The sequence below is a fragment of the Rhinoraja longicauda genome, chromosome 15 (assembly GCF_053455715.1).
Source record: "Rhinoraja longicauda isolate Sanriku21f chromosome 15, sRhiLon1.1, whole genome shotgun sequence".
Taxonomy (NCBI): Eukaryota; Metazoa; Chordata; class Chondrichthyes; order Rajiformes; family Arhynchobatidae; genus Rhinoraja; species Rhinoraja longicauda.
The window spans coordinates 28,525,884-28,543,640 of record NC_135967.1 but is presented as its reverse complement, the minus strand read 5'-3'; the positions used below and the strand labels follow the sequence as shown (position 1 = coordinate 28,543,640).

Genomic DNA, 17,757 nt, shown 5'->3' with positions numbered 1-17,757 from the left:
AGCTTGGGCGTCATGTTCAACTTTAGCTTCAACTTTGTCTTTAATCACCAGCCTCCACTTACAGAAAATACACTGACACATAGGCCAACCTCACCCTGGGGTGTAGTGGTGGTTAAAGGATCAGGCCCTGGCATTGTGAACAGGAAAGGAACTGGAAGAAAGGCTGGTGTGGAGATTAGGTGCCTTTGGGATCACTGTCGACTCGGGCAGTGACTGGGGCAAATTGAAGTGCAGGTGGGGTGGTAGGTGGAAGTTGGGTGGTGAGGGGGCTGCCCTGAAAAATATTAGGTAACTCTGGGCCTAATCCAAGAATCCCATATCATTGCTGCTCTCCGTGGATGTGATTGTCCTGGGAGTGCCCAACAATGGTTGCTTCTGAGATAATTAGATGTTATTTCTCCCAAAATGCTCTTAAAAAAACCTTGCATTAGAAATTATAGCATTGAAATCATGTCAGGCATGCAAATGGGATGTGAGTAGTTATATGAAATGACTTTGAAATAGACATTACCAGGTTTCACTTCATGATAAATACATTTTCATTGTGTGGCACTAATTTCTTGGTTAAATTTGTTAATCAAAAAATAAGTCCAATACTTCATCCCCATGAAAACAACTTTTAATTGCATGGTTCTCTTTATAGGGGATTTAACAAGCCACTGCAAACATCTTGTTAATTCCATGGATGCGATTATATTGAAGAATATTTTTTTCATGTATGAAAGATTTTCCGCCTACCTTCCTTCTTCTTGTCATGGACAATGGACACAGACTTGCTCATAGAAAGTAAATTCCCAGGCTTATTTTCAGATTTTTTGACAGTGTTTCTTAGGTTATTCTGAATAAGATTCTGCAAATTAATATAAAATGATGGTGTCAAATTTACCTATGATCTCTGCACGAATTGCAAGAAATGCAATGAAATAGCAATTTCCGCTCCAATATATTAAAAAAATTAAATCATAAATGAAGTGTGCTTCAAACATCAGAGGCTTCAACAAAATCTCATCTAAACCATTTATTAATGTCCCTTTCCTTTATTTAAATAACTGGAGACTGGATTTCTGCATTAATGGGATTTCTGAGTTGTCTAAAAATTTACATCTAAAAATTGAAGTGCAGCAAGACTAGTGCCCCATAGGTTTTTTCCAAAACATTTTTTTTTAAAAATTTCTCTTCACTGATACCAATACTGTCTTATATAGTTGGATTTTCTTATGTACACTGTATGTTAATGATCGTTTTTATTTTCCCATTTAGCTGTTAGATTCTGAATGAGCCAGTATTAGAAAGCTGGGTTTCTTAATGCATGTCTAAGTTAATATTTTTCTGCCCAGCTGGACAAATGTAGCTCTTATTGGTTGCAGACGCTGGTGTGGGCAAGTTGGGCCAAAGGGCCTGTTTCCACACTGTATCACTCTATGATTGAGAGCACACACAAGTAGTTATTGCACGTCAGGCTGCTATTGTATATCTAACTGAATCATGCCTCAACAGAGATGAAGCATGAATTATGACAGAGCTAAGCAAAAGTAAAATAACTCTCAAGCCAAATCATAAATTGGATTTAATTTTACATTGAAGCAGTAACCATAAAGCTTCTGAAAGCTTTTCATGGTTTCAAGGTAAGTTTTCCAATTTAGAGATACCAATTACCTCAAGTCTCTTTAAAGTTTGTGTATTCAGCACAGCTTTGGATCAATAACTTCTACAACAGTTCAACAATAATGTAAATTGAAAATGGTTTTCTTGCTGCCTTATTCCCATATATTGTAAATACACTGGTTTTGTAATAATCTACAAGCATTTCCTTGAATGTAAAAATTTCAAATGTCTGTATCATTTAACTGCTTGAGGGACAACATTATTCCAATCTGTGCAACTACAGTTCATGTGCATTGTTTCAATGTACCGTTGGATTAAATTTTAACATACCCAACTTTTCATTTATGTCATAATGTGTTACAAACGTGTGAAGATGAATAATACACATTTTATTTATTGGAAGGCAAGTCACTGAGGATACCCATTCAATTCTCAGTCCCCCCCTCTTTTATCAAAATTGTAGAAACCGTGAGATCAATCCAAATGTTTCTGTTTATAAATTCATAAGTTATAGGAGCAGAATTAGACCATTTCGCCAATCAAGTCTACTCCGCCATTCAATCATGGCTGCTACCCATTCCCTCTCAACCCCATTTTCCTGCCTTCTCTCCATAACCCCTCTATGTTGCCTCTCTAAGTTCTGCTACCAAATCTGCCCAATTCGATGAAATCATAATGGCAGGCACATAGGCATATCCCACATAGAGTTCCAATGTTAAAATTCTTAACTGCATGGATATGCAGGGAATGGAGGGATATGGATCACTTGCAGGCAGAGGAGACTAGTTTAACTAGGCATCATGTTCCTTGCGGACATTGTGGGCCTAAGGACATGTTTCTCTAACTGTTCTATGTTCACATCATCTAAACATTAATAAGACATTATTGAAGATAGATTGAACTTCCACAATGGAAGTGAGTATCTAACTCATGCAGATCAGGAATAGCCCCACTTCAAATGTCAGTCTGTTCTGAACTGATCTCTTCTGGTAAAGAATTCCTAAGGACGAGGAAAGGAACTCACTGCTCCTATTCCTGATCATTGCATAATGATTTTTTAAATGTGTACATGCAAACGAAATAAAGAAAAGCATTATAAGAAAATAACTGCAGATGCTGGTACAAATCGAAGGTATTTATTCACAAAATGCTGGAGTAACTCAGCAGTCTGAAGAAGGGTCTCGACCCGAAATGTCACCCATTCCTTCTCTCCTGAGATGCTGCCTGACCTGCTGAGTTACTCCAGCATTTTGTGAATAAATACCTTCGATAAAGAAAAGCATTGTACACACTGTAATGAGATCACGAATTGAGTAAAGTGTAAGCAATAATCATCATCATCTCTAGGGGAGGATTGAAAATTCATTAGAAAAGAGTGAAAATAATTTAAATTATTAGATTAATGAACCAGTTTCTATATTTCTTCACAAAGCTTGCTTATAAATGTTAACAAATATATAATATGCAAAGGGGTTGCTGTAAAAGTGGCTGAGATAAGCAAAGATAACATGGTACAAAAAGAAAGTTTCGGAAGTATACATGGATGTCAGAAGGAATATATCATTAAGTCCTAAAGAAAGTAAGGTGCTATCTATAATTTTTCAATGGTCTTCAGGTAGCGGAATATTACCAAAGGATAGAAAGATTGTAAATGTTCTACACATTTTTTGAAACTAAGGAGACTACACTTGGCAATATCTGTATTAGAGAAGGTTTCAGAAACAGAAATCTAGAAAAAAATTAACAGTCACATGGAAAGGAAGACCCAGCATTACTTAATCAAATTGTTGATGAACTGATAGAGAACGTGTAAAATGAAAGGGATTTCTGAGTTGTCTAAAAATTTACATCTAAAAATTGAAGTGCAGCAAGACTAGTGCCCCATAGGTTTTTTCCAAAACATTTTTTTAAAAAAATTTCTCTTCACTGATACCAATACTGTCTTATATAGTTGGATTTTCTTATGTACACTGTATGTTAATGATCGTTTTTATTTTCCCATTTAGCTGTTAGATTCTGAATGAGCCAGTATTAGAAAGCTGGGTTTCTTAATGCATGTCTAAGTTAATATTTTTCTGCCCAGCTGGACAAATGTAGCTCTTATTGGTTGCAGACGCTGGTGTGGGCAAGTTGGGCCAAAGGGCCTGTTTCCACACTGTATCACTCTATGATTGAGAGCACACACAAGTAGTTATTGCACGTCAGGCTGCTATTGTATATCTAACTGAATCATGCCTCAACAGAGATGAAGCATGAATTATGACAGAGCTAAGCAAAAGTAAAATAACTCTCAAGCCAAATCATAAATTGGATTTAATTTTACATTGAAGCAGTAACCATAAAGCTTCTGAAAGCTTTTCATGGTTTCAAGGTAAGTTTTCCAATTTAGAGATACCAATTACCTCAAGTCTCTTTAAAGTTTGTGTATTCAGCACAGCTTTGGATCAATAACTTCTACAACAGTTCAACAATAATGTAAATTGAAAATGGTTTTCTTGCTGCCTTATTCCCATATATTGTAAATACACTGGTTTTGTAATAATCTACAAGCATTTCCTTGAATGTAAAAATTTCAAATGTCTGTATCATTTAACTGCTTGAGGGACAACATTATTCCAATCTGTGCAACTACAGTTCATGTGCATTGTTTCAATGTACCGTTGGATTAAATTTTAACATACCCAACTTTTCATTTATGTCATAATGTGTTACAAACGTGTGAAGATGAATAATACACATTTTATTTATTGGAAGGCAAGTCACTGAGGATACCCATTCAATTCTCAGTCCCCCCCTCTTTTATCAAAATTGTAGAAACCGTGAGATCAATCCAAATGTTTCTGTTTATAAATTCATAAGTTATAGGAGCAGAATTAGACCATTTCGCCAATCAAGTCTACTCCGCCATTCAATCATGGCTGCTACCCATTCCCTCTCAACCCCATTTTCCTGCCTTCTCTCCATAACCCCTCTATGTTGCCTCTCTAAGTTCTGCTACCAAATCTGCCCAATTCGATGAAATCATAATGGCAGGCACATAGGCATATCCCACATAGAGTTCCAATGTTAAAATTCTTAACTGCATGGATATGCAGGGAATGGAGGGATATGGATCACTTGCAGGCAGAGGAGACTAGTTTAACTAGGCATCATGTTCCTTGCGGACATTGTGGGCCTAAGGACATGTTTCTCTAACTGTTCTATGTTCACATCATCTAAACATTAATAAGACATTATTGAAGATAGATTGAACTTCCACAATGGAAGTGAGTATCTAACTCATGCAGATCAGGAATAGCCCCACTTCAAATGTCAGTCTGTTCTGAACTGATCTCTTCTGGTAAAGAATTCCTAAGGACGAGGAAAGGAACTCACTGCTCCTATTCCTGATCATTGCATAATGATTTTTTAAATGTGTACATGCAAACGAAATAAAGAAAAGCATTATAAGAAAATAACTGCAGATGCTGGTACAAATCGAAGGTATTTATTCACAAAATGCTGGAGTAACTCAGCAGTCTGAAGAAGGGTCTCGACCCGAAATGTCACCCATTCCTTCTCTCCTGAGATGCTGCCTGACCTGCTGAGTTACTCCAGCATTTTGTGAATAAATACCTTCGATAAAGAAAAGCATTGTACACACTGTAATGAGATCACGAATTGAGTAAAGTGTAAGCAATAATCATCATCATCTCTAGGGGAGGATTGAAAATTCATTAGAAAAGAGTGAAAATAATTTAAATTATTAGATTAATGAACCAGTTTCTATATTTCTTCACAAAGCTTGCTTATAAATGTTAACAAATATATAATATGCAAAGGGGTTGCTGTAAAAGTGGCTGAGATAAGCAAAGATAACATGGTACAAAAAGAAAGTTTCGGAAGTATACATGGATGTCAGAAGGAATATATCATTAAGTCCTAAAGAAAGTAAGGTGCTATCTATAATTTTTCAATGGTCTTCAGGTAGCGGAATATTACCAAAGGATAGAAAGATTGTAAATGTTCTACACATTTTTTGAAACTAAGGAGACTACACTTGGCAATATCTGTATTAGAGAAGGTTTCAGAAACAGAAATCTAGAAAAAAATTAACAGTCACATGGAAAGGAAGATCCAGCATTACTTAATCAAATTGTTGATGAACTGATAGAGAACGTGTAAAATGAAAGGGCATCTGATGCTGAGCATCTGAGCTTCCAAAAGCAGGTTAATAAGATGCAACATCTCAGGATTATAAGCAAAATGTTTTGGTCTGTGGGATAAATTGTCTGAAATAGCTTGAATACATACTTGGCTAAGGAACAGAAGAAGTGGTGAAAATATATTTTCACAGTGGAGGGAAATGTACAGTGAAATTCCCCAAGATTCAATGAAGGGATCACTACCTTAGATAAATAGCATTCGTATGAAATGTGCAGGTAGCAAAAAAAATTGGAAGTGAATAATGAGGAAATTATTGTTAAAAACGATACGTTAAGGATACTTAACACAACAAAAATTTAGATGATGTATACTGACAGCAAGAATGACAATGATAATGCATTATATACTGGAAAGCACAATAATAAAGAAGGCTTGAGAAGAGCAAATCCAGAAGTGTTTGGTCATAAATCATTGAAGGTGATGTGGCAGATTTTTTTTAAAAAGGGAAGTAGACAGATTTGATCGAAGCCACCATATAATAGGCTGGAAATTATACTGAACTTACAGTGCCCTCCATAATGTTTGGGTAAAAGACCAATCATTTATTTATTTGCTTCTGTACTCCACAATTTGAGATTTGTAATAGAAAAAAAATCAAATGTGGTTAAAGTGCACATTGTCAGATTTTATTAAAGGGTATTTTTATACATTTTGGTTTCACCATGGAGAAATTACAGCTGTGTTTATACATAGTCCTCCCATTTCAGGGCACCATAATGTTTGGGACACATGGCTTCACAGGTGTTTGCCATTGTTCAGGTGTGTTTAATTGCCTCCTTAATGCAGGTATGAGAGAGCTCTTGGCGCCTAGCCTTTCCTCCAGTCTTTCCATCACCTTTGGAAACTTTTATTGCTGTTTATCAACATGAGGTCCAAAATTGTGCCAAAGAAAGTCAAAGAAGCCATTATGAGTCTGAGAAACAAGAATAAAACTGTTAGAGACATCAGCCAAACCTTAGGCTTACCAAAATCAACTGTTTGGAACATCGTTAAGAAGAAAGAGAACACTGGTGAGCTTCAGGGCCAGATTAACATAGTAGCAAAAGTAGCATTTGCTACAGGCCCCGTGCTTTTGAGGGCCTCACGCTGTGTTGCGCGCGCCGCTCCTCAACCGCCGGTTAGAATGTGTTACCAACGCCACGATTAGAATGTGTTGGCGGCGGGGCTGCGCGGACCAATGGGCAGCCGGAGCGTCACTTCCCAAAAGCCAACCCCGAGACACCCCCCCCCCCCCACCCCACCAGGGGTGCAATTCTGCCGGTGCTCGCCGGAGCACCGCTCTGGCACCTCTGGTTTGAAGAAAGGTCTCGATCCGAAACATCGCGCATTCCTACGCTCCAGAGTTCCCGCTGAGTTTCTCCAGCATTCTGTGTCTATCTTCGGTGTAAATCAGCATCTGCAGCTTCTTCCGACACATAACCTCCCAACGGGCCGCGGCTGTGGAATGGGAACGCAGCCAGAGGCCTTTATCGCAACGCCGCGGTCTCGATGCCTCCAGGATCGCCGCGTAGAAGCCCGGGTCGGGGCCCAGCCGAGGCCTCATTCTGTAGGCCCAGATGCCACCTAACGGAGATTGCATAGCAACCCGCCTTCCGGCCAGGGCGGCCATCTTTAGTGTAGTGGGAGTGGGGGGGGAAACGGAAAAGCCTGTCCCGTCCTGGTGCGGGGACGTTCAGCGCGGTGGGTAGACGGCGGCGGCTCTCCCACTGACGGCCCTCGGGGGGCCAGAGTATGTTGCTGCTCCGATGCCGCTGTACTCTGGGCGACGTGGGGAAGGCGCTGAGCTGGCCGGGGAGAGGAGGTTGGATGGGGGAGCCGAGGGTGGGCCCAGTGCCAGGCCTAGGCCTCCACCTGGCCTCACTGCCACAGCTGCTGCTGCCGCCTTTCCCCCTGGCACACCTCAGGCTCACGGTTACCCGATCATGTCCAGGCCCTGGCTCCGGCTGCTTCCCCCGGCACCAGGCCTGGCTCTCCCGCCCCTAATAGGAGGTCCAGCCAGAAGATGGGTGTCGTTTCGGGTTGAGACACTTCGGAAAGGTAGGAAAAAATAACTGCACATGTTGGTTTAAATCGAAGGAAGACATACAATGCTGGAGTAACTCAGCGGGTCAGGCAGCATCTCTGAAGAGAAGGAATGGGTGACGTTTCGGGTCGAGAACTTCTCCCTTCAGAAGGATCTTGACCCGAAACATGACCCATTCCTTCTCTCCCGAGATGCTGCCTGACCCGTGTCTACCTCCAGACACTGTAGGCCTGGGCACCGCCTAACGGAGGTTGCGTAGCAACCTGCCTCCCGGCCCGGGCAGCCGTCATTGGTGGAGCGGGAGCACGTGCCCCCTGGCTGGGTAAGGTCACGTGGGGCGCGGGCGGTGACATCACCTTGTCCCGTATTTAGGGCCCCTTTATAACATATGCTATGGGCCCTGCACTAGCTTAATCCGGCCCTAGTGAGCTTACTAATCACAAGGGTACTGGCAGGCCAAGGAAGACCTCCACGGCTGATGACAGAAGAATTCTCTCTATAATAAAGAAAAATCCCCAAACACTTGTCCGACAAATCAGGAACATTCTTCAGGAGTCAGGTATGGATTTGTCAATGACCACTGTCCGCGGAAGACTTCATGAACAGAAATACAGAGGCTACACTGCAAGATGCAAACCACTGGTTAGCCGCAAAAATATGATGGCCAGGTTACAGTTTGCCAACAAGTACTTAAAAGAGCAACCACACTTCTGGAAAAAGGTCTTGTGGAGAGATAAGATGAAGATTAACATATCAGAGTGATGGCAACAGCAAAGTATGGAGGAGAGAAGGAACTGCCCAAGATCCAAAGCATACCACCTCTTCTGTGAAAAACGGTGGTGGGAGTTATATGGCCTGGGCATGTATGACTGCTGAAGGTACTGGCACACTTATCTTCATTGATGATACAATTGCTGATGGTAATAGCATAATGAATTCTGAAGTGTATAGACACATCCTATCTGCTCGTTCAAACAAATGCCTCAAAACTCATTGGCCGGTGGTTCATTCTACAGCAAGACAATGATCCCAAACCTACTGCCAAAGCAACAAAGGAGTTTTTCAAAGCTAAAAATGGTCAATTCTTGAGTGGCCAAGTCAATCACCCAATCTGAACCCAATTGAGCATGCCTTTTATATGCTGAAGAGCAAAATTAAAGGGGACTAACCCCCAAAACAAGCTAAAGATGGCTGCGATACAGGCCTGGCAGAGCATCACCAGAGAAGACACCCAGCAACTGGTGATGTCCATGAATCGCCGACTTCAAGCAGTCATTGCATGCAAAGGATATGCGACAAAATACTAAAGATGACTACTTTCATTTACATGACATTGCTGTGTCCCAAACATTATGGTGCCCTGAAATGGGGGGGGGGGGGGGGGACTATATATAAACACTGCTGTAATTTCTACATGGTGAAACCAAAATGTTAAAAAATGGCCTTTATTAAAATCTGACAATGTGCACTTTAACCACATGTGATTTTTTATATTACAAATCTCAAATTGTGGAGTATCTTAGGCAAATAAATAATGGGTCTCTGCCCCAAACATTATGGAGGGCACTGTACATTTGTCATGAAGTCAGTCCTACCTGGAGTATGGATTCCAGTCTAGAATTTGCAGTCATGAGAAAATTTGGAAATGAGTCATTAGAGATTAACAATGGCTTCTGTAATGAGAGTTTTACATTATGTAGACAGACTGAAGAAGTAAGAGTTGTTCTTCAGAGACCAAAGGTGGCTAGAATAGAGATGTTTTAAAATCATGATGGAGTAAATAAAAATAAGTATTTCCATTCACTTGAGGCTAATTACCAAGGAGAACAGTTTTTGATGATTTTCATAAGAATCAGAATCAACAAAAGGAGACACCTTTATTTCTTTATGGGTGGTTATAAGCTGAAATGTGTTGCCTGATAAGACTAATGGATGTAGATGCAACCCTAGTCCGAAAAGGGGTATTGAATGATTATTTGAGAGAAATAAATTAAAAGAAAATGAGAATGGGGAAGGGTGGTGGAACTAATTGGATTATTCTTTAGAAGACCAAGCACAGAATCAATAAACCTGTTCTGTCCTATACTGTGATTCTACAATAACAAGGTGTAGATGAATGAATTACTCTTCTCTGCCATTGTTTTTTCATGTTGTTATCATGTTTATGTGTCATCTCACCGTGTTACACTTACAGCTTGCTGCATGCTATTAAATAGCGCAGCATAGTCTTCATTAAGAGTCATTAAATCCTCATGTGTGCCTTGTTCAGCAATACATCCATCCCGCATGAACAGCACTTCATCACAGTCTACAAGATACTACAATGGAAAAACACAAGAATTGAAATATATATTGAAGTTGTTCATCCACCTTTGCATTTTTAATTAATATCTAAGTTTAATTTATACCAGAATTTGGATCCAAGAATTGAGTGAAAATACATGTTCTTCCCAGCTGTTATCAGGCAACTGAACCCTCCTACCAACAACTAGAGAGCAGTCCTGAACTGCTATCTACCTCATGGGAGACCCTCGGACTACCTTTAATTGGACTTTACTGGCTTTATCTTGCACTAAATGTTATTCACAATATTCCCATTATCATGTGGATGGCTCGATTGTATCATGTATTGTCTTTCCACTGACTGGTTAGCATGCAACAAAATATTTTTACTGTACCTTGGCACACTGACAATAAACTAATGACTAATGACTAAAGACTAAAACAGAACACTTATGCCAGAATACCAGTTTAGGCGATGGAGAAAAGAATACAATAATGAAAAAGGTTACCAGGATCTTAAAGCAAAAAAAAAAGCAATTTACAGGAATATCAGACAGAGCCTAGAAGTGAATGTCTGCTTTTTGTGCTGTAACAATACAGTGACACAGTGACTTCCCTTCTGTGCTTTAAATCTCTATGATTCCATGGTTACGGCAAAATGAAAATTGCATTTCTGATTATACTCATTCGAATGAACAAATAATTTATTCTTTAAACTCTTGCCGACAGTATATACCTTTAGATTTAATTAAAAAGTACCAACCTGAAGCTGGTGCGTGACAAAGAGAACTGTTTTCCCCTTCATTCCTCTCTTAATGGCATTTGTGAACATGTGAGCTCCCACATGGGCATCTACTGCACTCAGTGGGTCATCCAGGAGGAAAGTATTTTGATCACTGTACAGAGCACGTGCAAGACTTATCCGTTGTCGCTGCCCTCCGCTGAGATTGGCGCCATGTTCTCCAATCTATGGTGAAGATTTGTAAACGTTAGGCTATCTGAGAGTAACTTTTCAAATGCAAAAACTGTGAAGATTTTGAACGCTGAGTAGTGTTGAACTATACATTTATTTTGTTGAGGAATTCAATAAATTTCACTTGACTCAAAAATATTATTTAATAAAACTAAGCATTGAATGTAAACTTCCATCAACTGATACAAAAGATGAAAAATAAATGACTATTACCAGACATAACTCTCACATAGAACATACAAAAGTACAGCACAGGAACAGGCTCTTTTACTCACAATGTCTATGCCAAACAGAGTGCCAAGATAAAACTAATCTCATCTGCCTCTATCATATCTGCCTCCACCACCACCTCTGGCAGGACTTACAGGCACACAACACCCTCTGCTTAAAAAACGTACCCACATCTTCTTTAAACTTTGCCCCTCTCATCTTAGATTTATGCCCTCCAGACTGACATTTCCAACGTGGAATAGGGTCTGACTGTTAACCCCATCTATGGCTCTATTGTGTATACTTATATCAGGTCCCCCCTCAATCACTGGCATGCCAGATCAAACAATATCAGTTTGTCTCAGCCTCTCTTTGTAGCTAATACCACCTAATCCAAGCAACATGTAAAATCATTGTTCTGCAGCATGGGAATAGACAATAGACAATAGACAATAGACAATAGGTGCAGGAGTAGGCCATTCAGCCCTTCGAGCCAGCACCGCTATTCAATGCGATCATGGCTGATCACTCTCAATCAGTACCCCGTTCCTGCCTTCTCCCCATACCCCCTCACTCCGCTATCCTTAAGAGCTCTATCCAGCTCTCTCTTGAAAGCATCCAACGAACTGGCCTCCACTGCCTTCTGAGGCAGAGAATTCCACACCTTCACCACTCTCTGACTGAAAAAGTTCTTCCTCATCTCCGTTCTAAATGGCCTACCCCTTATTCTTAAACTGTGGCCCCTTGTTCTGGACTCCCCCAACATTGGGAACATGTTTCCTGCCTCTAATGTGTCCAATCCCCTAATTAACTTATATGTTTCAATAAGATCCCCCCTCATCCTTCTAAATTCCAGTGTATACAAGCCTAATTGCTCCAGCCTTTCAACATACGACAGTCCCGCCATTCCGGGAATTAACCTAGTGAACCTACGCTGCACGCCCTCAATAGCAAGAATATCCTTCCTCAAATTTGGAGACCAAAACTGCACACAGTACTCCAGGTGCGGTCTCACCAGGGCCCGGTACAACTGTAGAAGGACCTCTTTGCTCCTATACTCAACTCCTCTTGTTATGAAGGCCAACATTCCATTGGCTTTCTTCACTGCCTGCTGTACCTGCATGCTTCCTTTCAGTGACTGATGCACTAGGACACCCAGATCTCGTTGAACATCCCCTCTTCCTAACTTGACACCATTCAGATAATAATCTGCCTTTCTATTCTTACTTCCAAAGTGAATAACCTCACACTTATCTACATTAAACTGCATCTGCCATGTATCCGCCCACTCACACAACCTGTCCAAGTCACCCTGCAGCCTTATTGCATCTTCCTCACAATTCACACTACCCCCCAGCTTAGTATCATCTGCAAATTTGCTAATGGTACTTTTAATCCCTTCATCTAAGTCATTAATGTATATCGTAAATAGCTGGGGTCCCAGCACCGAACCTTGCGGTACCCCACTGGTCACTGCCTGCCATTCCGAAAGGGACCCATTTATCCCCACTCTTTGCTTTCTGTCTGTCAACCAATTTTCTATCCATGTCAGTACCCTACCCCCAATACCATGTGCTCTAATTTTGCCCACTAATCTCCTATGTGGGACCTTGTCGAAGGCTTTCTGAAAGTCGAGGTACACCACATCCACCGACTCTCCCCTGTCAATTTTCCTAGTTACATCCTCAAAAAATTCCAGTAGATTTGTCAAGCATGATTTCCCCTTCGTAAATCCATGCTGACTCGGAATGATCCTGTTACTGCTATCCAAATGCTCAGCAATTTCGTCTTTTATAATTGACTCCAGCATCTTCCCCACCACTGATGTCAGACTAACTGGTCTATAATTACCCGTCTTCTCTCTCCCTCCTTTCTTAAAAAGTGGGATAACATTTGCTATCCTCCAATCCACAGGAACTGATCCTGAATCTATAGAACATTGAAAAATGATCTCCAATGCTTCCACTATTTCTAGAGCCACCTCCTTAAGTACTCTGGGATGTAGACCATCAGGCCCTGGGGATTTATCAGCCTTCAGTCCCATCAGTCTACCCAAAACCATTTCCTGCCTAATGTGGATTTCCTTCAGTTCCTCCATCACCCTAGGTTCTCCGGCCCCTAGAACATTTGGGAGATTGTGTGTATCTTCCTCAGTGAAGACAGATCCAAAGTAACGGTTTAACTCGTCTGCCATTTCTTTGTTCCCCATAATAAATTCCCCTGCTTCTGTCTTCAAGGGAGCTTTTTACAACAACTTTGAGCTCCCATAGTATAATTACTTTAGAACTTGAATGACCTACAGAAACTATAAAAAATATGTCTCAGGTCAACACAGATTTGTAGAAAAAGGCTTGGGTTTACTTTCATTATTGATTTGGCAGTTTAACTATCAGTGGTAACAGACATAATAGTAACAAATGTGTTAGAGGTATTTCACAACTAGCCAGGGACCATGACAATGAACAGTGAAATAATGCAGTCAGGATTCCTGACCTTGATTAATGGCGAGAGAAGAGACCAGGTATAAATTCCAACCCGAAAGTCAATTTGTGGCTGGCCCTGATTGCTCCTGATCTATTCCTCCTTTCTAGTAATTTAACCTGTTCTACAGGCTCTGGACTTGCATTTAATGTACAGTCAATAATTTTGCATTACTTTTTTACCTCAGTCATGTCCTCAGACGGTAAAACTTCGATGTCTGGATAAAGACAGCAAGCTTCCAATACGTTATGATACCTAAAAACATTGTTTTTAAAGATTGCTCTCTTATTTGTTCATGCAACAATTAATAATAAATTAAATTTAAAATAATCCAGGACTACTTAGAATGCTAAATCAAACATACTTTTATTTATATTACACCTAAACACCATTTCCAATGTTTTCCGTTTAAAATCAAAATTTGAGCTTCGATAATCTGTCAACATTGTTATGTGACCATGTTGGTTTCTGTAAAACCTTAACATTGCTTTATGGCTGCCCAACAATGCACTGTTTTATGATTGTTGTGCTTAAATGGTGCAGTAAAGAATCAAAACTATCACAAGCAAAACTAAAAACAATTCTGCAAGAACTAAGGCCGGCAAAGAAAGAGCAAAGCAGCAGATAAGGTGCACTGGACCTTAGGCACACAGTAGCCTTATGTTTTGCAGGGGCTTCCTCTTAATATAGTTGGTGATCATGAGGCCTGTGACGGTAGGTGAGCAGATATGGTGGGGGTGACCTTCAAACTTTAGCATTCGGGTCTACTGGAGCATCAAAGTGACTAAGCAACTCCCATGGGATGGGAAGGATGTACAATTTGGAGTACATTTGGAGCACAAACCTGCCTGGGCATCCAAGTCCACCAGTCAAGAGCCAAGATAGCAAAATTGAAATCCTCCATCAGACTCTTGTTGACAGACTACAGTCAAGCCACAAAATAACTTTGATCTATCAAGTGCTCAAGAACTGTCCCTGTATATTGCAGAGAATGGCAAGGCATCAACTTGAGAATGCTAATATCTATTTGCCACTGGAGAGAAATGGCTGGAGATTAAAGAGATCCAGTCCCTGTTGCATCGACTTACATTTTGAAGGATCATGGGTTGAAGTTAGAACATAATATGTGGTATTGATTTAACAAACGATATACTCTTTTGGGTCCCCACAGGTAATAAAGCATAAATGTACATGAGCAACCCTTAATGTTGTTTAAAATAAGTTTCCCATTAAAAAAACCAACTTCAATTATCAACCTCAATCTTCTGACAGTTTTATTAAAAGAAGAAAACAGCACAATTATTTACTTTGTGAAAATGTCAACTAATCCACTAAAACGTGTTAAATTAGAATAAAGAACTTCCCTCTCTCTTTAAATTGTGATATTGATACTGTTTCACAAAATTGATTTAATTCCAGAATTGAAAACAAGATTTTAAAAATGTAAAGCGTGGTTACTTTATACAATTGATTTAGCATCAGTGCAAAATGATTTTGGTTTGGATGAATGATAAACAAGTACAGTGTTAAGGCCTAACTGACTCCAAAGCCAAACAGAATAAGAATGGATCCATTGGGAGTACTGCATTAATTTACCATGGCAATGCAATGCACTGTGAAGAGGAATCATGAGAATGCGCAAGTGCCCAAAAAAAAGATGGCACCAAAGTTGCAGTGCAAGGGATCACAAAGTACTGAACCAGAGGCAAGTGTATTACCAACTTAAGTAATCATGAATGACAAAAATATTTGTCTTAAAATATTTATTTTAAAAAATAGTCTCTTCGAGGAATAAAAGAACTCAGAAATCTGTGATTTGTCTGTTGAGTTAGAATGCCATCAAATTAATATAATCTCCTTGGAACAGAAGGAGCTAAACAGAAGCAGCTAAATGTCTGTATTTTTTCACATAATGAGGTGTCAATTTCACGCAGAATATTATGGCAAAAGTATGTTGATAATTCAACCATGGCTCCTCTTACACATTTACCAGCAGCCAGATCAATAGGAAATAAAAGGAAAATGCTAGAAATACTGAAGACAATGAAGCATAATTTGATCCTAACCATTACAATAACTGTAATTTGGTTGCATCCTCTCAGAGATATTCAGTATGTTCTAATTTGTTCTCCCACTTTCTCCACTACTGAAAATTGACATTTTCTTTCATGAAGGGGCTCAGACCTGAAATGTTGACTGTTTCTCTATCCACAAATGCTGCTGAATGTTTCCAGTCCTTTCTATGTATTTCAGGATTTATTTTCATGCACTTCAGATGAAAAGCATGGAAATGACATTTTACAGATAATCTCTTGCTCTGTCAAGAAAATGATTTGAAATAGAAAAACGAATGTGTGCAAATTTAAGCTTCATTGAAGATACTGCCAAAATTCAGTGACTACACTCATTTGTTTGTTGCTGGGTGATATAATTAAGAGCCTCAGTCATCTGTGGAACTGTCTCTCTAAAATACATCAATGAAGACATAATTAACATAAACAATTCTTACCTGTCCTCATCATAGCTTTTACCAAATAAGATATTATCACGTAAAGATGCATTAAAAAGCCATGCCTGTTGGGCGACATAGGCAAATGTGCCTCTCACTGCAACTGTCCCTTCAAGTAATATCAGCTAAAGGTTGGAGAGAAGACACCACCATTAAATACAGTCATACAAGGTTTCAAGGTTTCAAGGTCAGTTTATTGTCCCATGTATCAATTAAAGTACAGTGAAATTTGAATTACCATACAGCCATCCTAACTGGAAAGCAACAAGACACACAACCACATAAAAGTTAACATAAACATTCATCGCAGTGAATTCCACATTCCTCACTGTGATAGAAGGCAAATAAAGTTCAAACTTCTTCCTCTTGTCCTCCCGTGGTCGGGGCAGTCAAACAACCCACAGATGGGGCAAGCAGGTCAAGTTAACATTTCAAATTTAACTAATGTTCCTTAAATCAATTTGTGATTTTTTTAACGCATGATGGACAAGAACTTACATTATGAAATGTGGCTTTTACAAATTTAAGCACCATATGATTATTCAAACTTTCAATGAAAAAAGGAGAAAAGAAACCAAGAGAACAAATATATATTTTCTTCAGAAAAAAAAGAACTGAAAAGTCAGGATATTACAGGATATTAACTGAAATTCCTCAGAAGCAACAATCTACTAAATATTGGCTTAGATATTTCAGATATTGAAAGAACATAGGAAACAGCAACCAGAACAATTTGACGGGAGAAAATGATAGGATTATTGAGAGTCATAAAATAAAATGAGCATGTTCTTCCTTGTAAATTTAATCATGACTAAAGTGTGTGTTGTATTTTGGATTCGAACACAATATTAATGTAGATCGTGACAACTTGTCCAGTCTAGATGACAAAGTTTTTTGCTTGGCTAAATTCAAAACTAATCAATGAAAACAATATTTCAAAATATTTTTCTTTGCTAAGAACAAGAAGAGTTGCATTACCAAGGTAATTAGGCAAAAAAGTACAGATTGCATGCAGTGGTTGAATGGCAGAACAACTTTGAATGATTGAATAGGCTTGTCCTGTTCCAACGAATAAATAGACTGCCTATGTGCACAACTCCTCGAGGAGATGATAGATTGGTATGAATTAATTCAAATGTAAATTAGATTTTTTTTCAGTAAACAACATCTGGGGAAGCTAAATGAGTAACTGAGACATGAAATACAGTGCAGTAAACCCTCATTTTAATGGACCCCTCCATAATGAAGTTTGGTTGCAGCAGATGGACCTGCCGATGCCACTCCTACAGGCCATTAACTCTACACAATGATTGCCATAGCAATTAGGATATTGCTTCCAACAATTTAAAAAACAGATCATTGTGGTCTATAATGATTGTTCCTTCCAAAGTCTATGGTCAAGTATTTTATCTTGCAGTTTATTCCACAAATTTATGTGGAACACAAGAACCCACAGTTCTACTCTCA

The 17,757-nt window shown here is 39.5% G+C and overlaps 1 protein-coding gene across 1 annotated transcript in view; it reads right to left on the bottom strand.

The window, feature by feature from the left end:
* The window catches only part of LOC144600383 (ATP-binding cassette sub-family C member 5-like), a 92,988-nt gene that overhangs the window by 30,880 nt on the left and 44,351 nt on the right, over positions 1 to 17,757 (bottom strand). The window contains exons 12-16 of the mRNA XM_078411964.1: positions 16,291 to 16,415; positions 13,964 to 14,036; positions 10,881 to 11,084; positions 10,027 to 10,152; positions 739 to 850 (exon numbers count right to left, since the gene is read on the bottom strand). Of these exons, the coding sequence (XP_078268090.1) occupies positions 739 to 850; positions 10,027 to 10,152; positions 10,881 to 11,084; positions 13,964 to 14,036; positions 16,291 to 16,415 (640 nt within the window). The remainder of the gene's footprint in view (positions 1 to 738; positions 851 to 10,026; positions 10,153 to 10,880; positions 11,085 to 13,963; positions 14,037 to 16,290; positions 16,416 to 17,757) is intronic.